This window comes from Talpa occidentalis, unplaced genomic scaffold (assembly GCF_014898055.3).
Source record: "Talpa occidentalis isolate TD23 unplaced genomic scaffold, MPIMG_talOcc4v2.1 talOcc4.2, whole genome shotgun sequence".
Classification (NCBI taxonomy): domain Eukaryota; kingdom Metazoa; phylum Chordata; class Mammalia; order Eulipotyphla; family Talpidae; genus Talpa; species Talpa occidentalis.
In genome coordinates, this window is record NW_023602073.1 from 74365696 (window position 1) to 74391987 (window position 26292).

The 26292-nt window shown below is 35.8% G+C and overlaps 1 protein-coding gene across 7 annotated transcripts in view; it reads left to right on the top strand.

The window, feature by feature from the left end:
* HCRTR2 (hypocretin receptor 2) overlaps window positions 1–26292 on the top strand; it is a 225067-nt gene that overhangs the window by 113591 nt on the left and 85184 nt on the right. For all 7 annotated transcript variants that reach the window (XM_054698878.1, XM_054698879.1, XM_054698880.1 and 4 more), the window contains one exon: window positions 3720–4319. In XM_054698878.1, the coding sequence (XP_054554853.1) occupies window positions 4097–4319 (223 nt within the window). In that variant the 5' untranslated portion in view covers window positions 3720–4096. The remainder of the gene's footprint in view (window positions 1–3719; window positions 4320–26292) is intronic.

Consider the following 26292-nt stretch of genomic DNA (forward strand, 5'->3'; position numbering starts at 1 on the left):
ATAAGGAAAACAAACAATATTTTTAAGATCTGATTGCAGTATTGTGTATGGCATTGCAGTACCATATATTTAAAATAAATCACCTGGTCCTCCCCTGGTGGTGCAGGTGGTTGAGCACAGTGCTGTGAAGCTGTCCACAGCTTCTGCAGCACCAGTTGGATACCGGCCAGCCGGCGAGGGTCCCACATGGCGCGGCAGATCTCTCTTGTTGCACCTGCTGCTCCCCTCAGCAGTGTATTTTGTCAGTCTGCCTGTTCTGTTCCCCACTCCATCTCTGGTGAATCCTGTCACTCTCCCACACATCTGGCCTATACCCCAGTTCTTGTATAAATAAATAAATCTTTTTAAAAAAAGAAGATAAAATAAATCACCTGATAAATCATGGACAGAAGAAAACAGGATTAAAATGAATACAGGCTTGTCACAAAACAAAGCACATATTAGAGCAAAATTTCGAAAATATTTTCATTTCTCCCTTATTTATACTTTTGGTAAAGAGTGATGATGGCAAGGAATTTATAGACATTAATGAATATAGATTGAAACTAAGGTTGCAAACACCTTCCCATTTTGAAAAGAAAAGTATATGGACAAGAAAATAAAATATATGATAAATCAGAGGAATGTATTATACCACAGGATAAAATTAGCAGATTTCTATCAATAAACTTAAATGAAGTCACAGAAGTCCTGCTTGTCAAATTTACTGATGACAAGAGGTCTGGCAAACTGGCTAATGTTTTGGCTAATAGTATCATCATCTAGGAAGATCTGCTTAAACCTCATATTAATAAAATTAAATTAATAATGCATATATCATTTGGATTTTTTTTCTTATACATCACCTGTTTACAGAGAGCTTTTTGACCATTCTTTTATAAGAAGGCCTTTAGACTTCTCCAATCACCATCCCTTGTCCTTATTTAGGTTTTTTTTTTAAAGATTTATTTACTTATGCATACAAGAACTGGAATACAGGCCAGAGGTGTGGTGGGTGAGAGAATTCACCAGAGACAGAGCAAGGAACAGAATAGGCAGATCCACTGAAATACACTGCTGAGGGGAATGGCAGGTGAGACAGGAGAGGTCTGCTGAGCCATGTGGTTATCTCCCTGGCCGCGGATCGAACTTGTGCTGCAGCTGCTGGGGACAGCTTCATAGGTTGCTCCTTAACCCCTTGAGCCACCAGGGAGGCCCACCCTATTTAGTTTTAATCACAGCACTTCTTCCTTCCCAATATTTTTCTTAAATATTTATTAGTTGAAGTTTTTTCTCTCTAACTTCACTGAAAATTAAAATGCATGAAAAGAGCAACCTTATTTAACGTATATCACTAAGAGTAAACTAGAACCACTAAGTAAGCATTTGTCAAGCAGTTATGTTCCTATTAATTCCCTTCTCTTAAAAGACTCACTAGTTCAGATTGGGAAAACATAAGAATAGTATTTCTTGTGAAACATGACATTGTTAGTATAACCGAAGCATCATGCTGGGTTCAGAAGAAATGGATGTTTTTGCCACTGATTTGTCATTTGACCTTTCATAAATCATTTTTCTTCAGGAACAATTTTTCTCCCCTATAAACCAGGCCAATAATAGAAAACCCCTTAGGGTTTTAAAATACTGTATGTGACCATTGGTGGAAATGAAGTCTGGTCCAGCCTTTGTGGAAAACACTATGGGAGTTTCTCAAAATGTTAAAAATAGATCTTCCACGTGATCCAGCAATTCTACTTCTAGGTATCCACCTGAAGAATTCAAAAGTATTAATTTGTAGGGATAAGTGCACTTCTCTCTTCATTGCAACACTGTTTAAAATGGCTTATTTATGGAAACAGCCTAAGTGCCCAAAGACAGATAAATAGATTAAAAAGATGTGGTATATATACATAATGGGTTACTACTACTCAGCTTGAAAAAAAAAAAAAAAAACTCTTGAAATTAGTAACAGTGTGCATGGAACTGGAGGGCATAATGCTAAATAAAATAATTCAGAAGCAACAAGACAATTACCAGATGATTTCACATATATATGGAATATGAAGAAACAAAACAAAGGTTCAGACAGAACCAAACCAATAAAAACTCCTAGAAATCTGACTGTAGAATTGAGGCTGGCTGAGGGTGAGAGAACAAGTTGAAAGCAAAATGTGGAGGGTGCTCAATGGACTATGTTGGAGGACTGTGGGTGCCCTGGTAGTGGGTGTGTGTTGTGATAACATACCCTGAAGGGGGTTGATCCTATCCCTGATCATATACATTAGTCATATACACTGTTGCAAACCAATTTTACATATATGTATATTCAAATATACATCTTCATATATTTATATATATATTCAAACATTACTGTTTGAAGGAATTTTATAAACTGTAAAGTACAAGACAAATGTGAAGAATAAGGATTGAGGGTGAGGGTATGGGACATTTGGCTAAATGCTTATTATGAAACAGAAATATGTTGTGACTATTGAACAAATAATTAGATATAAGCATTGGCTGCATCCAAAGAATAGTGTACATTTTGTTCTGGCAGGACCAAGACTAGATTACTGTATTTCCTTCTAGTTGCATATTATGTAAGATATTGACAATTGTCTTAAGAAAAACCCAGGGAATATAGGTTGTGGAAATGATGTCATGTGAAAAAAAAAATAGAAATTGTAGGAAAAAAGTGGAGGGGGGCAGATGAGCGCTTATTCCAAATATGTGAAAAATCATCATGTGAAAGATTTGTTCCATGAGTACCAAATGCAAACTAGGAGATGAGGGTAAAAACTGAGAAAGACAAATGTTAGTATAAGACCTTATTTTAAAGTCAGGAACAGTTTAGAGCAGTCTCATGGTGGTGGCGGTAGTGAATTGTGATGTAATACCCAAACTAGCAAAGTTATCAGAAGGCTCCTAACATTAAATTGAATTGTAGGCTAGCTGATTCTGAGACCCTTTCCCTGTTTAAGATTATAATCAATCAAACTCAATATTCTTATTATGGTTATTAAGCCTGAAAAGGATCATGAACTGATACAATGACAAATCCCAAAATACCATTCCTAGAGACAAATATCAAGTCTTAAGAGAATGGCAGGTGACAGCCGTCCCGAACCAGTGAGAAGAGAGGACTTCTGCTCCCACCACTACACCATCCTATTGAGAATCAGTTTAATACTGTCTAGAATGTCTGTGGTCTCTTTTGCTTAACAGTATTAAGTAAGGTTACATTAATGACCCTTGGTGTCCTTCAAGGTTTGGTTACTGTATCTCATATGATACTTGCTGTTGTAAATTCAAATTCCAACTAAATATATCCTTCAGTTCACAAAATGGTCTCATTCTCCAGTTTAGAGGAGTCGAAGTGGGGTGAAGGAGGGGGGCCAGGGAGGAGATCCCTTTAAAAATTCAGCAAGGGCTGAGATGACAAAGCCAAATAATGTTAATATAATTGCCTGAAATGACTTTTGCATAATCCTACTTGAGGAACACAGTGGCTCCTCCTTATTACTTTCATATTTACATTACAAAGTCAAGTGCATCAATAAGCCAATATTAACCATGTGTTGATATGCTTGTCATGTCCACAGACCCACATATGTCTGCGTGTGCTTTATAGAAACTGCAAGGGGGGAATGGAGAAAGAAAGTAGGAAAGAGGAGATTTAACCCACAGAAAAACAAGTTAAAATAATTTTCATTACTTTTTTTTTTTTTCCCCCACTTCAGTTGCAGCTCTCCCTCAGCGCAGGAGGAGGTTGTGGGTTGCGGACTCGGTGCTGGAATGAGAGTAATTGAGCTTGAACTGAACCCGAGGTAGCTTTCTCCTCCTGGTGTCATTGCAGCAGCCTCCAGTGCCGGGTCCCTAGCTCCTCGGCAGCCTCTCTTCCCGGTGCAAAATCGCCTGTGAAGACAGCAAAGCCGCCGCAGAAGTTGCCGGGCATAAGAGTCCGGAGGCATTGGCTCAGTAACTTTTCACGTCATTTTCTGCTCCGGAGCCCCTTCTCGCCTCTCCGCGCAGCCTTTCCCAACGCAAATCACCAGTGCTCATGGGGCAGGGGAAGAGAGGCTTGCAGCACTGAGCTGAAACCGGACTGAAGCCAGTGATGTCCGGCACCAAATTGGAGGACTCCCCCCCTTGTCGCAACTGGTCATCCGCTTTGGAGCTGAATGAAACTCAAGAGCCCTTTTTAACCCCCACCGACTATGACGACGAGGAATTCCTGCGGTACCTGTGGAGGGAATACCTACACCCGAAAGAATATGAGTGGGTCCTGATCGCTGGGTACATCATCGTGTTCGTGGTGGCTCTTATTGGGAACGTCCTGGGTGAGTGTGGTCGCCGAAGCCCTCCAGAGGGCTGTCAAGTCCCCTCCACTTCAGGCTGCAAAGGTTCTGAAGACCCCTCCCTCCCCCTGGGATGCAAACAAAGAGGTCGTTGCTCTCGGGGTGGGGGTTTTCTTTTCTTTTCTTTAAAAAAAAAAAAAAAAAGTTTTCTGATTTTGCAAAGCAGGACCAAACCCTGGAATGGTTGTTTCTTTTTCTGCCGGGAGAAGCTGGAAACCACGTTTCTTTCGCGAGCACCTACCTAGGCTAGCATCTCCAGGAAAGGGGCAGTGACGGGGGATCTCCCTGTGGATTTTGTTGAGTGTGGGGAAATTAGTCTTATTTTTGAATAACATGCCTGGGTGTTTGGGGGGAGGGGTGATTTCAGGAAGGGGAAAAGCTGGCAGAATGCAAAGCTGCGCCCCTGAGGAGCACGCTCTCTGTGACTGTTGAAAGCAGGAAGGGCTGTGAACTAGGTAGCGTGCCCTGTGGTGAGCGGGTTGAAGGTGTCTGGAGGTGGTATCGAAAGGGCAGGGAGTGGAGCCCGAGGCAAAGCGTGGAGGCGCACTCACTCGCCAGAGCTGAATTAAATGGGAGTCCAGAGGGAGCGAGCAAGGAGGGGCGTGAGACAAAAGTGTCAACGAGATCGCAATCATTCATCATTACATTCATTCATTCATCCATCCACCCGAGCAATAAATAAATAATATTTTCAGATCATGCTTGTTGCTGGGCTCGGGAAATATTTGTAACTGCCTTTTTTTTTTTTTTTTTTTTTTGAGACCAAGTTTAATGCTATGCTCTTTATCTGTGTCCACCTAGGTTTGCATGCAATTATTTCCTAGCCCCTTCCCCACCTCTGCTGGAGGAGGGAATGCAGTGGTGATATGGTGGCTGTAGTAACAGTTTATTAGGACAGCTGGAGAATCCAGTGAAAGAAAAGGAGCTTAAGAAAGCAGCGAAGACTTCACATGAATTGTGAATGGAAGGAGCTTGTACCTTGATGAATGGAGAGTGGGAGACTTTTAAAATGTAGAGGGCAGTGTGGAGGGAATCTCTATTGAAATGAGGAGATGGCAAAAGCTAGGAGAAGATGTTCTTGATTTTTAGTTATACAAAGGGGAGGAGGAGAGTGAAGTGATAGACTGGGAGGCTTTGAAGTCAAAAGGGAAGAATTTATGGCTATAATGGAAGATGACAAGGAACTTCTCAAGCTTGCAGCACTAACCTGATTTTTACCTTTTCTCCTCCTTGTGTATCATTCTGGGTAGGAAGCATTCAAAGCAGTCTCTCACCAATTCAGCAGGCAGAGTAATTAGTATTATGTGACTGAGAGTTTGTGACATTCTAGAGAGAATTGGTTTAATAAGTAATAAGAGAAATAAGAATCCTTTGAGAACTTAAGTCTTTTTTACTTTCAGGCTATTTTTCTTTGGTTGATTTTTTAAAGTTTAGCAGAAAGGAAGTCTTTATGAGATGAAAAAATGTGGGTGAGGTGAAAATATACATGAGTAGGGCTATATGTTATATGGATAAGCCCACTGATAATGATTTTTTTGTTTTCCTTTTTTTGTTGTTGTCATTCATATTTAGGGTTACAAATATTAATACACAGGCCACTAGTATAGAAATATTGTACTGCATTCTATGAGCACTAGTGATTGGTGAATATCAAAATTAAACATCTGTTTAATAGCTACTGTATGCCAGCCCCTTTACATACACTTTCTCATCTACACCAAAAAGTAACACACATTTGATACAAGAAGCAAGTCTTAGAGATAGGAAATGACTTATTAAGAATCATTATTCAGATTCCATTTTATTTCTTATGACCTTGGGTCCAGATTTCTCTATTGATATTCCACTCCAGAATTAGAAAGCACATAGAGAATTAATTTTTGTCACTGGTTGTTTGCAAGCCTCTTAAGTGTGTTTCCTGTTCTCCACAGCATCTAAGTCCACTGTTAATAAATTACCATCAGGGGTTAATGGCTTTGCCATTCTCTCCAACAAAAACCTACCCACAGAGGAATATTATTGCATTGCAATAAAAATTTGACAATTTCTGCAGGAATGGTTACAAATCATAACTCTCCATTTCCTACTTTTATTTAAGACTTAGTCTCTGACAAAATTTGTTCCTCTCTGCTTTTATTTCATTCTGGATTTGCACAGACTGCATGGTCTTCATGTCCTAATTACATAGTTTAAAGGTACATGTTTGCTAGCCTAGGAGATATTTTAGTTTCAATAAGGAAACTTCTGCAATATAGCTACTTATTTCATAACATCAAGGAAGAGACTACTATCCACAGCACCAAGTGCTGAAATGACCAATTCCATTCAGTTTAAAAAGAAAGATGTACTCAAAGTGCTCTGCTCTTAAGATATTGATAACTATTTTCCTCAGGACTGAGTAACGCTGAAATCCTCTCTAGCTGAACTGAAATCCATTCTTTACTGACATATTCCCTGAAAGTTGATGAGGTTTAAGTCTGACATTTAAACAAATGAGCAGTGTCATTACTCATAGACAACTTCCTGCTCTTTGATGTCACTGTCAAATTTGCAAAACGGATTAGATTGAGAATTGCTTTTTTGCCCCTCTGGTATAAGTAATTTTATGCACAGAATGGCAGGACAAGAGATCTCATTATTCATGCAAGATAAAGAGGCAACATTAGGTATGAAGGTGAAATATCACAGTGTAGACAGCAGATGTAATCACTGATGCATCAGGTCCATTCATTATTTTCACTCTCATGTCACTGACTACTTGGAAACTCTCAACATTGCTGCACTTACAAATATAATGTAATAAGTTGAAAGTCATTTCCCCACAATGCCCTATTGTTAAGTGATATAACAGGATATGCCCTGAAAAGAATGACAAAATCTTAATTTTCCACACCTTTATTTCTTCTCCCCAAGTCCTTTTCTTTCACTATATCCCCTGTCCACTATCAGAGGTTTCTCTCAGAAACAGAAAGCAGTATTCTGGAAATATGTGACAAGTCATTCAAAATAAGACAAAAATTACTTTACATGGGATTTCATCAGTGAATGCATTGTATTAAAAGATGCATAAATGTCTAAATATAGAATTTCAAGTCTTAGGAGGGAGGATGGGACATAATTCTTTTGGAAGGAGGGGCTTTCTAGTCTTTTCAAAATCATGACACAAATAACCTTTTCCATAGTATGTCCCAGACTATATAGCCATATAGATGATCCAATTATTTGGCAAATACATATTTTAGCAATATTATGTTTTTACTGTGTGTGTGTGTGTGTGTGTGTGTGTGTGTTGGGGATGTTTGGGAACACTCAAAGAAAATATATCTGTATTATTTTCTTTATTCCTACTTCTATATCCCTACTTCTTCCTTGAACTAAAACTGGAAGATGGGTTCCAATTAGTGCAAACATGAAATATATGAAGGAAATGAGTTGTTCTTTGACCCTCTTATTTGTGCATTTAAAGATACCATGATTTTCAATTGACTGCTTCTGTCTTCTCTGTTGTTTTCATATGCAAAATGAAGAGAACACTCAATAAATAATGGCAGTCTGTGCTTCTTGTTTCTTATGGACCATTAGTAAGTTATTGATCTCTCCAAGTCTGTTCTTTACAATTTAAAATTAAGGTTGATAATGCCTACCTTGTAGAAATATTATGATGATATAATAGATATCCTCTATATAGATGAAGGCATATATATATATACATATATATATATGCATATGTATATATTTGTGCATCTATATATATGTACTTTTTCTTGACACAGAGTAGACAATAAACCCCAATTTTTGTCCTTTCATGTCCTTCATGTTTGTGTTGAAATCTCTCCTGAGGAAGCTGACAGTCATCTTCTGCCCCCATGGGCAATCTCCAGCTCAGTAGCTCTTTATGGCCTCTGCTGTAGTCTTTTTCCCAATTGAGTGTTTTCCTTAAAAACATTTAATAATAAGGAGCTTACACATGTTATTCTCCTTTTACATAGCAACTTCTACCATACATCCCTCGACAGGTATTTAGTGCTTATATACTACCTAACATCACCCTCCCTCCTCTCTGTGTAAATCATTCCTAACTATCATTATAATTTGTTGTCATTTTTGCTCACTTTAAATTTGCCTACACTGGCTTCCATTCACTCAAGACTTTTTGAGGTCTTTGTTGGCATATCACTATTAATGTTTTAAATAACACACAGACACATGTAATAGGTTTTTTAAAACTCAGTGATATGCATTATCCATCAAGGAATTAACACAGTATCAGTAAAGTAAATCTGGGTGGGTGGGTGGAGGAATATCTGTTGCAGAGTTCTATTTCTATGTCTTATGTCCCAGGTATGAAAATGGGAAAGTTGCAAGTTCCTGCCATCCCTAAGTCTAAGAGACATTTCTTTTCTACTTCTCTGAATGCCCAGTTCAATCCTGTGTGTGTTTAAACACCCACCTTTCCTACCCAGGAAGCAGAGAGAGAGATTGGAGATAATACCACTTGTCTCTGTCAAGACTCAGTGGATGACATAAATAGTGACTGTAAAAGGTAATATTAGCCATTATATTTTGAATATGTGTGTTTTTCATTGTAAAATGAAAACATAATTATGTGAATTATAATTAAACTGACTACTAAACATTTTTGCTAAAACCATAACCACTCAGTTTTACGTGATAAAATTAATCATGTTTTTAACTTGAACTGGATCCCAGTGATAACTTTTTAAATGGCTGTATGATAGATATTCATCATGGGCAGACAATAATGAGATAACATGAACTACTAATAGTTTAAGTGTAATGGGTTTTCATATATTTGAAAAAATTAAGAAAAAATTGAAATGATCCTAATTTTCAAAAAAGACCAAATCCAGCATTTAAATGCAAATGCAACATTCTAGTTTTTAAACTTTCCTTTCATTTTAGTAGAGTTACATATTTATTTTATGTATTTATATGAATTTTCCTTATTTTGTATTTTAGAGTATATTTTTAGAGTATATTTTCAAATCATAATACTGCAGCTATATTTGCATTTCAAAACCCTGACTTTTCACTCAACTCTTCAACTTTAAAGAGTTTCCACCACTGGCACTAATTTGCTGATGAAAAATCATTCCATCTTTCCATAGCAGAGGAATGTAAGTTTTATTAAATATGGCTCAATGATATGGACTAGTTTTAAACAAGGGTTCACTGGTATGGTTTAGTTAATTACTTGTGGTGGGTGAAACTGAGCATATTCATCTCTAGTTACTTTTCTTATTACAAAGGAAAAAATAAGCAACATTTATTAACTACTATGTGCCAGGTCTGAATGCAAGATTCTACAATTCAGGATTGTATTTCATTGATGCTTCACAACAAAGTTCTAACAAGGAGATTAATTGCTTTGTTTTACAAATGAAAAACATCAGATTTAAAAAGTTATTTTAACTTTTTCTAAAGTTTAGTCAGACACTAGGTAACAGTACTGGACTTCAAATATGGATTATCACATTATATGGTCTGTCCGTGTTCCTTTACGTCATCCTGTCTCTTTCCCTGTCTTCTAATCCTGACAGAGAAACAGAAAAGAAAGAGAGTTGAAATGATGCTTAGGTGCGTGCTCTAGATGATTTGGAGTGTTCTGGCATGATGCCACGCTACTTCTCTGATAGACTACAGTGTCCAGCTAGGATGAGCTCATTTGATAAGCGGATCAAGGTTACGCTAGGGTTACTTTACAAGAGAGAATTTCAAGGTAAAATATGCTTTTGCCAGTTCAGGGAGTGACTCATTGGATAAATGCTAAATAATTGTGACCAAGGATTATTCTGTTATTGAAAGTGCTGTCTATAGTCAATATTTAAAACCAAGGACTTGAACATGTAATACCTCAGGTAATCTAAAGATCTTTTTACCTCTTTTGGTTTTCACACTTTTGCATTTTATTTTCTTTTTCTGATATAATTAATGTTAACTCTCTAGAGTCATGTTTCTATTATTTGATTGAATAGATCAATCTTTAGGTCACATACTAGGGTTCCTCGAGCAAAATGGTATCATATATTCCCAAGTGGGCATTACCCAACACACCAGACATCGAATGATGTTTGCATACTAACAGTGAAACACACTGAGGTATTAGATGAAGTACATGCCATATATGATCAATCTTTTGAATACTTGACTCTTAGGACTGAATTTATTTATTTGCCTTTATTCTCAGTGAGTGATGATCTCTTAACAAAGTATGGATTAGGTATATATTTAAAGGAGCATTCAATTATTTTTGAAGGGAACTCTTTTATCATAAACTGTTCATTGGTGATAGAGTGTGGTAATACATATCTGAAGAAGTGTTATGTACACCTCTGAATCATATACAGTATTTGAAACAATGTTGCTTCAGCTATACATATATATACACACACACAAAGTTGCTTTCAACATTAAATATGTATGGACAATGTTTAACATTTATATAGTGTTTTACTCTTCAGAAGACATTGTTACAAATACTACCTCCTTCATCTTATGAGATAGGTCTTATTTAATTAAAAAAAATCAAGTACTTGAAGTGACTGGAATTTACAAGGAGGTTGTGTCAGCCTGAGAAAAGCTTGCCGATTTCCTACATTGTAAGAGGCCAGGATAAGGAAGCTAATGACCTATATTTGACCTTGAGCTGTGATGTCTTTGATACTGGATTTTGTCAAATTTCTGAGTACAACTAACATTAATCAAATTTATGAACCTGGAATAAAAAAGAAAATTTTTAAAATTCTAATGTTTTGATTAAAAATAAGAGGTTACTTCTATAACTCCTAAAATTCTTGAGGTGCTTTCAAACACTACCATCTCTCTTTGTAGACCGATGAATATGAAGAACTTTGTAAGTCTAAATAGCTAGGCTCTGGAAGAGTGAAAATTAAACCCTGAATTCTCATTGGTTTGACATCATGAAAGTTTATTTCTTGCTTATTATTTAATGTGGGCTCGAGAATCTGTTTTATCTCGTGACTTTTAGTCCAGGTGTCCTCTATATTTTATGTTCTACCTTAGCAAGTATCCAAGGTGGTTCCCAAGACTCTCCAACTTCCTGGTAATCACACCTTTGCATAGCCCCTTCCCATTTGTGTCACAATTGATCTGGGTAAACAACAGCATCCAACATAGAGGATAGTATGTCACATTCAAGATTATGTTATAAAGATTACAGCCTGTGCCTCACAACCCATTCTTTCTCTTGCTCTTGAATGCTTTGATCTGGAAAAAAAAAAAAAGCTGCTTTGTTGTGAACAGCCTTCATGGTGTGAATTGAAATATCTAACCAGCAGCATAGAGGAAATAGGAAATATGTCCTGTTAACAACCACATTTATGATCTCACAGCAAATCCTTCAGCCAAATTGAATCTTAGACTGCAGTAGTACTCTCCCCTCACCCCCAAGATGATTGCAGCTTAATAACTGACTCTGAAACAGAAGCATCTAACTAAGCTTTTCAAGGATTCTTGACCTTTTCAAAGCTATTAGACCATAAATGTTTGTTGTTTTAAATTTAGGATAAATTGCTATAGAACTGCTAATGCTGTCATGAAAAGGAGAATAAATAACTGGGAAAAAAAAAAACCTGGCTCTTAATTACTTTGTCAAAAGGCAACACTTGTCAGTCATAGTCATTTGGCCCAAACCAATCACATTGTATCAACATCATTCAAACTGCAAGCAAGGATGGAAAGTGTAAGTGAAAACTATTTTTGTTGTAGAAACCATAAAAGTTTTCTTTAAAAAAAAAAAAAAAACTTGTATAGATTCAGAGCAAGAGCATTTAGAGGAATCAAGTACTTAATGGTATAAGGTTAAATAAACTGATAGATACATGAACTTCACATTTTAGTTCTCTACCTACAGATTTAGCTTTTACTATTGGGAGACTGTGACAACTAGAATAGAAACCAAGGAACCAAGGTTGCAATTGAAGAGACAGACTTGTTAACAGATAATTTCTGTAAATTGTGGCAAGTACCCTGATAGATAAGTGTATAGTATGTAGTGGAAGCATGAAAAGAAAGACACTTAGTTCCATTTGGGGGATATGAGAAGGATCCAGGAGGAGATGATCCCCAATATGAGTCTCCATGCATAACTTCAAGCTACACAGGTAAAGAAAATTGGGTAGCAATATTCTAAGCAGAGAAAACAGCATGAGCAAAATCAAAGAGGTGTGAAATAGCATGGCCTATGAAGAGAATGTTAAACAATCAGATAGGTTACTCCAGTGCAGATGAGGAGTCTGAAGATGATACTGGAGCATTAGATTAGAACTGGGTTATGAAAAGCCTGTGTAACATTCCGAAGATCTCAGCTAGCTTTGACGCTGTCTTTTAAAGGGAGACCTAAACAGAGTTTAAAGCTAGTGCCTTCATTGGTTTGCATTTTCATGAGCTCATTTTGTGGTAAAGATTAAATCCAGGGCCTCCCCCATGGCGCAGTGGGTTGAGCACAGCCTCGTGAAGCTGACCGCAGCCTCTGCAGCCTGGGTTCAATTCCTGGCTGGTCAGGGAGATGCCCACATGGTGCGGCAGACCTCTCCTGCCTTGTCCTCCGCTCCCTTCAGCAGTGTCTTCTGTCCATCTGCCTGTTCTGTTCCCTGCTCTGTCTCTGGTGAATCCTCTCAAACCCTCTACCTCTGGCCTGTACCCTGGATCTTGTATGCATGAATAAAATCTTTTTAAAAAAAGAATAAATCCAAAGGGAGAAATGTAAGTGTAGATTTTCACACTGGGATTTGTGTCTTGTTTAGGGCTGACATAATTAAGCCTACTTTAATTGAAGGAAAAAGATAGTAAAAGAGTTAAACAAAATCCTCTATATTTTTACTCTAGAAGGCTTAGTGTTGTATAGCATTTAGGAAAGAAGAAAAGGAGAAAGTGAGAAGAGGAAGAAGAAAGAAAGAAAAGAAAGTCAACAAATATAGGAAAACCTATATTTGTGTTACTGAATATTTAAATTTGAGAAGTAATTTCTGTTTAAATTAATCTTTCATATCTCATAAAGATATACTTTTTATTCTTGCATATCATAGTTGTTTTAATATTTTTTCCAATATCTTATGCAGTTTTTCATTGAAATAATTTTACAAATAACTTCTTGGAGGGCTTTAGTGGGTCACTATACTTTTTAAAAAAAAAATATTTATTTATTTATTTATACAAGCACTGGGTGCAATCAGAGGTGCGGGAGGGTGAGAGAATTCACCAGAGCCAGAGCGGGGAACAAAACAGAGTGATGAAATACACTGCTGAGGGGAGCAGCAGGTGCAGGAGGAGAGGTCTGCGCGCCATGTGGGACCCTCCCTGGCGGCCGGGGATCGAACCGGTGCTGCAGAGGCTGCGGGCAGTTTCACAGGCCAGTGCTCAACCCCTGTGCCACCCGTGAGGCCCTGGGTCACTATACTTTTAATTATTCATCATTTTAACTTTTTGATCATGTTGAGTCTCACATTACATTGAACACAGGAGATGAAAAGTGAGATCTAGTGAAAATATTTATATTTTCTGACTAAATCCCTAATTTGGACTCCTAATTCTCTGTAACTTTCTAAATATGCTCATTTGAAAATTTATCTTAAATGATATTTTTATCATTCAAATAATCAATGAAGATATTACATATTACACTGACCCTCAGGTCAGCCCTTTGGAGGTTGCAGGGACGTTTCTCTACAGGTTGACAGGGTAACACTTCAAAATTTCAAACACTGTGAGTAGTTTTAAAATACTGTTCCTAACTCACAATGGAATATAATAGTTATTAAAAATTATAATATCATTTTTTCTAGATTTTCAGTGAATTTTTATTCCTACTCAATGACTCTAAAATGAACTTACAAAACAAAGTCTCCAACTATATGGGGCCTTGATTTTATCACAATATTGCTAGAAATAGGGTCAGAAAGTCACTGCCTATAATAATTTTTTTTCATCAATTCAGAATGAATTTGATGAGTCATCTACTTTGCTAGATAACTGCATTGCTTATAAATATCATTCTCAAGCCAACTTGTCTTTCCTAAAATGTGCACAATGAACTAATCTTTCTTTAATAGGAGTAGAGAAGTATGGTTAAATGTTTATGAAATCGTTTTGTCACTGGGTGAAACCAAGTCCATTTTTCTTTGTAAAAATATCAATAAACTTAATTTCTCTAATTAGAATACTTAATAAAAAAGTTCCCCAACTTTGAAGCTCAAAAGCAAAAACATAAACAAATATCACCACCTGGAACAGGAAAAAAGCTTTACAGTTATTGAGACATTTAGGTCCTTGGACTTAATCTATATTTAAGACAGCAGAAAGCCTAGAAAACCCTTGTTCTTTGAAGTCATCAGAGATGGAGAAGATGACTCATAGATTCCTGAAAGCCAGTAAGATTACCCTAGTTTATAAATGTATATTTTTTTGTCTCCTCCAGGCATAATGACTTTGCAAATGTTCATAAACAAGAAGCCACTCCGTAGGAAAGTGGATAATATTAATTAAGTTCTGAATTTAAAAACACATTAAAAAACTGCATTTATGTGTATTCACATGCATACATGCATGCAAACTTGGGGAACTGATAATAAGACTAATAAGCTTTTGGCACAGTCTTTATTTTTTATGTAAGATTAAGAAGCTACTATTTAAACTTACAAATATCAAAAATTGCATATCAGGCCTTGACTTTCCTAAAGTCAAAAGTTTCAGCTGTCTCCTGAGTAAATAAACTAGCCTTTGAGGAAGTAAAAAAGATAAACAGACTATAGATGAGTAAGTCCTTGAATTAGCATTCATGTAAGGAGCATCCTTTCAGTGATTGATCATTGTAGCATAATTTCATTTCCTTGAACAGCCCAATATATTCCTGCTTTAGGATTTTTGCAGTTTCTAAGCCCTTTAACCCTTTCATGACTGAATTCTGCTCAGAGCAAATGTCACATCTTCAAAGAAGGTGTCATAGTAAGCACATGTGAATCACTGCCTCCCTCATGTACTATGATGATATCACGTTTTATTTTTTGTCATAGAACTTATTACTATTTGCAATCATATTTATGATTTATTTTCCTGTTGTTTCCCTCAAGTAAATTATAAGTTCCACAAGAGTAGTCCTTTTTATATCTGTGTGCATCTCCACTGCCTAGAACAGAGATATTGCATGCAGCAATTTTTAGCTACAAAATTAATTAAAGTAAAAGACTTTCAGGGCCTCCCTGGTGGTGCAAGTGATTAAGCACCGCACTGTGAAGCATATCTGCAGTCTCTGCAGCACGAGTTCAATCCCTGGCCGGCCAGGGAACAACCCACATGGCAAAGCAGACTTCTCCTATCTCGCCCACTGTTCCCCTCAGCAGTGTATTTCAGTCAGTCTGCCTGTTCTGTTCCCAGTCTGTCTCTGGTAAATCCTCTCACCCCCCCACATCTCTGGTCTGTACCCCAGCTCTTGTATGCATAAATAAATCTTTTTTAAGAAAATACTTTTACCAAAAGGAATACTTTACATATGAGCAGATATTTGTTAAAGAAGACATTATAGGCTTTAAATGTCTTCTACATAAAAGTTAGAATAAAACCTCAGTTATTTAACCTTTGTGATAATTATGATCAATATCTTAAAGAACACACACATTAAAATAAGTGTTATATAGTTACTAGATTAATGATTATGGGAGATCATATGGTAAATCTCTCCCCAGTACTGGGTTACCTTAATTTCTCCCTGCACATTACATTAAAACTACTTATTCTTATGAAATGCATGTGATATTTACAATCTGTGGCAGTTTTTTTTTTTCAGTTTCCTCAAGGAAGCTTATTCCAAGATCCTTTAAGTAGCATACTGCATTTCTGAAATAACTAAGAATATGCAATGCCCCAAACCCTTATTTAACCACTTTGTTTCTAATTAATTCTTAGCTTTTTATGTTTTTTTTTTTTAACAATCTTAGGAAATATTTGAGGTAAGAGAGTGGAGACTGAATGGAACTGTTGTTCCATATTCTACAGCAAATACAGCCTGCTGGGTCCCCACTAAGCCCAGGATGTTTCAGAAATGCTCACAGTTTTAGCGTTAGCAATCCTTTACCATCTCTCTCAATGTGAGTGACTTATGCCAATTCTGGTTCACTAGGTGGTGCAGAAAACTGTAAAAAAAATAATAACCATGCTTTTTGGTAGAACAGTGTTGGTAATAATAAGATAATTCTAGAAACTTAATGAGTGAACAATAAACCCTTTTATCCAACTCTGGTCTTCAGTTCTTGAAATAGCTCTCAGATTATAAACTTTAAAAAGTCAAAGTGTAATCTTGACCAAAGATGGGAGATACTGCTAATTCTATCAGACCCTTGGCCAACTGGACCAATTTTATCAATATTTCATCTTACTGTGAATGAAGTGAATAACAGTAATATTTACTAGGTTTGGAGTAGTTGTTATATTACTCTAATTATAACTCTTCAACAAGAGCATTTGTCATCAGTTATTTTAGTTAATCCTATAACAACATATATGATAGGTATATTAATTGTTCCTGTTTCCTGAATGATGACATTCAGTATTATAAAGCTGCTATTGTGTTAAATGTTTATATAGTTTTCTATGCGGTCACTTAGGATCCTCATTCCTGGGTAGCAAGTAAATGCAGAATCTGTTCTCCTTTTCCATTCCAACATTCCAATGATTTAAACTTTGTCATAATTATGATCAGTATTTTAAGAAACACACATGTTAAAATAAGTGTTATAATTATTAAATGATTATGGGAGCTCATGGTAGTATCATCTGTATGAGCATAGCATGTTGAATATTATAATGTTTGAATTTAGGAATTACAGAATTCCTAAATATAAAATAAAGGAAACATGAATTCTCATGCACATTTTCTGATAAAGATGACTCAAAAGGACTTGAGTTTCCATAAATAGTCACCAATGTCTCAGTGATCTATATAACTCAGCAGGAGGTATCTGGCCATAGAAACTAGAGGGAAAAAGGAGAAACAGCACAAGTCAACTGTGGCATAGATTTTATCTCCTGGTAAACAGATCTTCATAAGACTTCTTAGAGTGCTGAGTCACCATCAGCAACAATGGAAATATCTAGATTGATATTTGAAGTCATACAAATATCTTTATCATCCAGATGGAAGTAAAAAAAAGAAAAAAGAATGAACAGTGCAGAGAAACAGAAGGCTCTGTCCAATTGTAGCAACAAAAGATTGACACACAGAAAATAAAGTAGCCAGAATCAACACACTGGTTTTCTACGGCTTATCTAATTTGGAGCTATTTCCTTTTCTTATTTCATTCAGCAAATATTTATTGAACACCCGTGACATGTAATCTGTTCTATTACATTCTGTGGAGGAAATACGGAAGTGAATGAGGCATGGTTCTTACCTACAAGGAATTTCTAATCTTGTGGGAGAGAGTAACATGTAAAATTGGACTATAGTCTGAGATTATTGAAGAGGTTTATGTTATGTGTTAGAATATAGAAACATAAGAGTTGGATTTTACTTGGGGTAGGATGCTGAGGAGGGGGCATTTAAAATGTTGTTGAAATGTAAGTATAACTTTGAGAAGTTCCAAAGAGTAAGAAGAAAGTCAGCCCATGTTGATGGAGTAGCAGATTTGTGATGACTTGCAGGTATGTAAGTAACTCTGCTGAAGAAGTCATTGACAAATTTCAATAAAACATGAACTTTCCATGTTTCTCATGTACTTTTTTGGGTAATGCCAAGTAATATAAACTTCAAGTTATCTCCACTAATTTTTTGAATTGCTCTCATGGTCTTTATATTTTTATTTTCCATAGTCTTGCCTGTATGTTATGTCATGGTGGATAGGATTTTAAAAAGTTTGAATGATGATGATGTACAGCTGAGGAAGTGTGAATCTCTGCCTCTAAGTCAATATGAAATTATTTCTGATATACCAGAATTACCCAAAGGACCTCCTTGGTAGCACAAGCAGTTAAGCACAGCACAATGAAGCTATCTGTAGCCTCTGCAGCACGAGTTTGATCTCCAGCCTTCCAGGGAGCTACCCACATGGCACAGCAGTGCCATGCCTCCGTCTCATCCGCTGCTCCCTTCAGCAGTGTATTTCAGTCTATCTGCCTGTTCTATTCACCACTCTGTCTCTGGTGAACCCTCTCGCCCCCCCCCCCCACACACACACACCTCTGGCCTGTACTCCAGTTCTTATATGCATAAAAAAATAAATCTTTAAAAAAAAAGAACCACCCAAAGGAGGATTGTTCTGAGACAATGGTAAGATTAGGCTGATGTTCTAAATACTGGGAAGCCATTTAGGAGCCTGTCAAGGCTCTTCAGGAAAGTGAAGTTGAATGTGGAAAAAAATAAAACAAATATGAAAGACATTCTGCAAATAGAAATTGAAACGTCATCAAATGTAGGAAGTTGATAAGAACAGAAAATAGCTTTCTGATGATTAGAAATTTTGTTAAGGAAAGTAGACTGATTGTCTTGTTTTTTCTTAACATAGAAAATATAGAAAGTAAGTCAAGTGTCCTCAGTAGAGGGCCATAATGAAGGCAGCTGAGTCTGAATTAGCAGAGGAGTACTTGTGTGGAGCTGTTGAGTAGAAAGTACACTTGTTCCTTTACATGCTATTCACAATTATTTTGCTGCACTCAGATATTTTTCTTCTTTTTGGTTATGCAAGCCATTTAGTTTATGTGAGAATTCTTTAGACAGTCTTCTGAAATAATTAAAAAAATACAAAGGAATATAAATTGGATGCATCAAGTTGTAAGACCATTTTAGCATTACTAAATAAATTGATTAGTTAAAAAAAAAACTTACTGTATGCTGATAACAGCAAACAAAATAGACAAAGCTCTTTTCCTTAGCAAATGTGTATCCTAGAGGTGATAATTAGGCTATATGTTGATAGTAGAAGCAATGAGAAGAGAGAAGTCAACATTTTCATGCCATGTAAATGGACCCTTGCATCACTTACTGAGCTGTTGGGTTCTGGTAGAGTAGCAGGTTTGAAAGGGAAAAAAATAAAGTTTGACTTTGTACATTTTAAACTTGAGATGGTATATGTGGATGCATGGTAAGATTTGAATATAAAATCTGACATTTAAGTAAGAAGTCAAACTAGGAGAAATAAACCTTGGACATATCACCATATTTTATATCCATATTTTTAATATTTTATGTGTTCCTCACAGATATGAAAGACTATGGGAGGAATAGTGACTATTTTTATTCATAGTTAAGTGATAATTGCTTTCTTACATATTATTTTACTCTTGAATTTCTCCTTTATGAAGTCATCACAGCTGTATTTGCTTAAAACTTGAAATGGATCATCTTGAATGGTGCATTTAAAAAAAAAACACCAAAAAATGGCATAGATGATAAAATAATTTTACTTCAGAACCCATGCCTGACTGAGTTAGAACTTCAGGAGCAGTCACTCTAGAGACCATTTCTTTCTTACGGCCCTAGAACACTGAATTTCTGCCATAGGAAAACTTAAAAGCATGTGTTCTGTTATTTCATGGACACTAATTTGAAAGCCAAGTGCTTTTACATTTGACACAAACTCAATTGTGTCAATAAAGAGCTCCCAGTGTTAAATCAAAAGTCCTGCTTTGAAATGGGATTAGGCAGAAAAATAAGAAAATACAATAAAAAGACTTACAGGAAGAATTAGAGGAGAAAAATGAAAAGAAGGAATAAAGGTCCAAAGACTTAAAGGAAGTTCAAAAAGTTGTCTTAGTACAAATTTTGAAGTACTGTACTCAAGTCATGTAACATTTTATTGCACATCATCATCAGTGTATACTTTAGCTCAATCTATTGTAAGAATCTGTATACTTTTTTGTTATATAACTATCAAAAATGACATTTTGGTAGTATAGGATAATAAGCAGAATTCACTGTAGAATTCCCTGTAAAATGAAGAATGAGAATAATTCTAGAGAAAAAAATCCTATTAATAATGCAAAGACTTTCCTGTATTTTCTAATGGATGATCTTCTATCTGAAGTCACTGTGATTAAAATGGATGTTATCTCCTTTCCTTGTGTGCCCCTTGAGCCAATAAACAAAAATATACAATATTTCTCTATACATAATAAATGTAGTTGATAATTTGTGTCATAGAATTAGAGTTTCGCTATGAAACTGAAAGGTGTTTTCAACACAAAAGTATGTGGACTCTGATTTTGATAAATTTAGGAGCTATACAACAGATACAAGGATCATATGAAATTCTAAAAACATCAAAAACTTTTTTGGTAATAATATCGAATATATGGAGATACTGAATATGGATTAAAACAAGGAATAAAAATTCTCCTCCAAGACTTGTTTCCACCAAGGTTTTAAAGATGCATTTTTTCAGTGAAATGTCCTTCACCATTCATATGAAAACAAGGAAGAAGCATAAATTCTGGCAAGCTCCATCTAAACGGCTGCAGACATATGATTACCTACCCTTTTATTCAATATTGTGGAGTTTGCATATATTATATCTCCAAAGAGTAGGTGTTAAAAAATATTGTGAAAGATTTATGAGACTTGAGATATGTTTGGCTATAATAGATTAGAGGGGTGACATTTTTATTTGGGGCACCAATAAATTTAGATTTGGAATTTATGAAAATAAATTTTTCCCTTACATTACTTACGTGTTCTATATATACATAAAATCTACTCACATGTATTTTAAGGAGTTATTAATGGCATTAATTGTAGATAATATAATTTTTTTATTTAGTTCAAGCGCTGAAATTTAAAGTTTCCATTTTCATTTCATGAAAAATATTTGGGATCCATCTAAAAGAAATTTTCTTTTGAATATTGTGGATACACACATTCCTATACCTGGATCCCAAGATATTGCCCTGTTTACTAGAGTATTGATAAATATATATTGATTGGTAAACTATCTTTAACTCATTCTTTACCAAATCAAATTTCCTTCCTTGTTTGCAGTGATCTCTAAGTGTTATGTTAGCCTATATACCCTGAATGTAACACAGGAAGAGGATATATGTTTTAGTTTTTATGCTTATTTTTCTATTCAACATTATAATAAGTGTTATTTTTATTGGTGTATATGAGATAATGTTATTGTGCTGAGGTTTAAGAAGTAGAAAAAATTTTCCACAGTTTTTTGGATAATGATTTTAAGGTCACGGGAAATGATTCCTTTGGAAGGCCATAGACACTATTTACTCAAGAGAAAATACTAGCATCTTACAGTGCCGACACTGATGTTTTCCATACATCCATTTTGGGGTGGTGTGATACTGTGGAATGAGTATAATTTTAATCTGAATAATGACAGAATACCCATCCATTCATTCATGAAATGATTGAGTATATATTTATTAAAGAAAATGTCCTTGATACTGCTAGAAGGAAGAAAGATCTGAAAGATATTATTTTCCTCAAGAAGTTAACAGTCTATTGGAAAGGATAGGTATACAATATAGTAAAGAAAAACACAATGTGACATCTGTTATAAAGGAGATATGAACAGTATACTGAACGATAAGATCATGTGTATAAAAAGAGCTTAATGATTAAGAAGAAAACATTTGGGCCTCCCCCGGTGGCACAGGCAGTTGAGCACAGTGCTGTAGCTGTCCGCAGCCTCTGCAGCGCTGGTTTGATCCCTGCCGACCAGTGAGGGTCCCACATGGCGAGCAGACCTCTCCTGTCGCGCCTGCTGCTCCCCTCAGCAGTGTATTTCATCAGTCTGCTTGATCTGTTCCCCACTCTGTCTCTGGTGAATCCTCTCATCCTCCTGCGAATCTGTCCTGTACCCCAGTTCTTGTATAAATAAATAAATCTTAAAAAAAAAAAAAAGAAGAAGAAAACATTAGCGGGCCTCCCTGGTGGCACAAGGGGTTAAGATGCAGCCCTGTAAAGCTATCCTCAGCAACTGCAGCACAAGTTCAATCCTGGCCAGGGAGCTACCCACATGGTGCAGCAGACCTCTCCTGACTCTCCTGCTGCTCCCCTCAGCAGCATATTTCAGTGAATCCTCCTGTTCTCTTCCCCATTCTATCTCTGATGAATCCTCTCAGCCCTCTGCATCTCTCTGGCCTGCACCCCAGCTCCTGTATGCATAAATAAATATCTTTTTTTTTTAAAAAAGAAGGAAATATTAGCATTGGAAATAGGGGCACCAGAAAAGTGAATGACAGGAGGGAGGAAAGATGAAGCAACAGGCGTTACAGAGACCGGCACAAAGAAGGTCACCTTTTGTCAACTCTAGCTTTAGTATCCTCAGAATGACAAAAAAAATGTCTTTGCCCTTGAGGATTTCTATTTTCCCTTCCACTCCAAGTGGTAAAACAGGGCTTATTAACCTTTCTAGCAAATCACAGTTGATGGAGAAATCCACACTCCCTTCAGTCCATGCTGCTGTTTACCTATGAGACATAATGAAAGTATCATTATGTCTAAATTTCTTATCAAATGCATTGGTTTGGCTTTATTATTATTTCATTTTAAGTTGATTTTGAAATATATGCCATTGAGGGTTATCATCACTAATTTAATCAATGTAGAACAGTAATACCACTGATTTAATCTTATTAATGAGTCAGTTGATATTTGCTTTCTGACATTTGCATGTCCTTTCCTTCTCTTTTCCTCCTTTGTGAGTGATTCTCAAATTTCTACCATGTGAGAAATGAAACACAAATGGGCAAAAAACCTCAAGGGGGATATCTGCTCCTATAACACTGGGCAAGTTCTGTTTTTCATAATGAATTTCAAGAGTGTCCTTAATAAGGCTTTTGATTTATTTGTCCAAATTCCCTTTATTTAACATGGTCATAGATACTTCAGTTGAAAAGACAGAACTCCTATATTTGTATTATTAATTTAACATTATTAGGAAAGGGGAGTAGAATCTTACACATTTTAGAATGGGGGTTTCTGTAGCTAGCTTAAATGCTTGGGTTTTGCTTATTTGCCATAGTTTCAGCATATGTACATTATTGGAAACATTAGTATGTGCAAGTTCATTTATTTAAAATTTGAATAGGAAAAAAATTGATGTTGCTAGGTTACCATATGACTTCCCTTTAAAAGATAATAATTTATTTTTGAATAATGAAAGAAGTAAAAATCATTGTAAATGTGTACTTTCATATTATAACCCATTCTTTTAAAGAAAGTGAGCATGTCACTGGAAACCCTGTTCATTAAGTGAATTTTTAAAATGATTCAATATGTAATTATATATGGATATTATAATTATATATGGATATTCATTTTCAAATTTCAAATCAGAAAATTTATCTGAGATGCTTGCTAATCTCAAATGATGTGTTATTCCTACTTTGCCATCAACCCTAGAGAACTTGAAATATTAATATTCGAGTCTAATTTTATACTAAACACAAGGAACAAAGTCAGAGAAATAAATTTGAAGTTTACTTTGGGAAATCCTGTTCTGTTCTATTCAGTTTCATAATATTCAGTTTCTGTAAGTTTGATATTTAATTATGTGCTTTGTCACTGAGTGGGCTAGAAGAATGACTATTGGGACACCAAACAATGAGATATTAATGACAGTTCATTATCTTTGAATCTGGTACTTTTTTTAAAAAAAAGTTTTATTTATTTATTTATACAAGCACTGGGTACAGTCAGAAGCACCGGAGGGTGAGAGAATTCACCAGGGCCAGAGGGGAGAGCAGAGCAGGCAGACCGATGAAGTACACTGCTGAGGTGAGCAGCAGGCGGCAAAAGAGGTCTGCGGGCCATGTGGCACCCTTGCTGGTGGCCAGGGATCGAACAGGCGCTGCAGAGGCTGCGCCACCGGGGAGGCCCTGAATCTGGTACTTTTTAATGAAAGAAATGAATTTCTTGAATTTCTATAAAATAAAAATATGTGCTTTTAATGAAAATATAATCATGGGAAGTAAAGTTTATATCAAATAACAAACAAGAATGATTCATGTAAAATGCTTAAAAATCTGATAATACAGAGACATACTGTTCTTTCTAATCATGTTTTCCACAAAAATTATCACTGAAACACCATGAAAAGGATAATTATAAAGTCATTAACTTTCAGAATAAAGGGAAGGAAGACTAAAAATGAATGATGAGGAAACCCAGTAACAATATTGAAGGGAAAGGGTAAATGAAGATGAAAAATCAATAGGCTATTGATTTGTTTTTAAAGACAGAAACATCTTGATACAAAATACCTCACAGAGGGAAACATCCATAATAACCCAAAAGTAATACATAAGAAAAAAATTATGCCCAAATAACTTTAGGATTAACCTAAAACTTTCAAAATGTATTTAGGTAAAGTAATCACAAAGAAAGTGTTATATTAAGTTGTTTTAGGGGACCCTTGAAGATAAAACCAGAGGAAATGGCTTAAATTAAAATCAGGAAAAACTAGTATAACTGAAACAGATGTCGAAATAGTACAGAACATAACAAGGAACACAGTGCTGTATATCTCAACAGTGTCTAAATTGTTAAGAAATTTAAACTTCACAATAAAATAGGGATCTATAATAGATAACTTGTTGGTTTATTTATTTATTTTTTTACTTTCCAGCAACCACATTCTTTTTTTCTTTGTATCTTTTCATACCTCTTCACACATCATATATCTTTTTAAAGGAAACTGTCCCTTTGCTATTCTATGTACATTCCTCTCGCTCCCATGGGGAGAGGAAAGAAACTGTCAATCACAAAATTCCCACTGCTCAGAATCAGGCACAAAATTGGCTCATCTCCCAGACCCATTCCTCAACCACAGTGCTCGGTTAAGTGGAGATACTCTCATCCAAAAGGAAATAATCAGGAATTGTTCCATTTTACATTTAACTTATGAGAGTGAAATAAATGTTCCTGTAAGATTTTACACCTTGGGATAATTAGACCTAGAGCTCCCACATTGAAGGAAACTATAACTGGTGAATTAGAACCACTTCCAACAATACAGATAAAAATATGGAGAGAACAGTCATGATACTGTTGAAATCCCTAGGTTTAGTTAGGTCACCCCTTCCCAGGTACATGGGTTTCCTTCTGTTTATATTCCTTAGATTTGGATGACTGTTTTGCAACTGATTATAATAGTAAACAACCTGTGTTATACGGGTAGTAGGTAAGGAGGAAAGAAAAAGGAGCTTAAAAAAAAAAAAAAAAACTAAGAAAAAAGTGAAGGATAAAGAGGGAAGCTCTGAATATTTTTTTCCCCGATAAAGTTTATGTAGAATGATGAAAGTGATAAGCATGCCTATAGGTACTCCAGGAAGTTTTGATTGAATGAATCAAGGAGTATGTTGCTCCCTTAGTAACCTTACTCACTGTTAAGTCTAACCATCCGGTAATACTAACATAAAACCAAGTCTACCTATAATGCTATTTATACCCTAATATTAACAAGCCTACCTCCAAACCTAACCCAACATTAGTGCCCATACTAACTCTGATTCTGACTATAGTCATAATCCCATGACCCCTAACTTTGACTCCAGTGTCAATTGTAACTAAACCCAGTCGTACCTCTAATCCTAAAACTAACCACACTATTTCTATCCAAAGTCCTATAATTAACCAACCATATCTCTAAACCAAACCCTTAACTTATCCTAACCCAAATTTTATCTCTATTCCTTTCTCTTACCTTAACCTTAATATCAACCCTAAACCTATCTCTAAACCATTTGTTATCCTAATTTCACTTATTTTTATTTTTTATTTAATTACAAAGCAAAGTTCAGCGTACTGCAAGCACTTTTACCCCAAATAAAACATAATGTGAAATTCATCTAAAATCTTAATAAACCCCAAAATCTACCCATAACCTGATTCAAATCCTATCCATAACCCTAACCCTAAAATTAACCCCAGCCCTTTTGTCAATCGCAACCTTAATACTACTCATAGTATTAC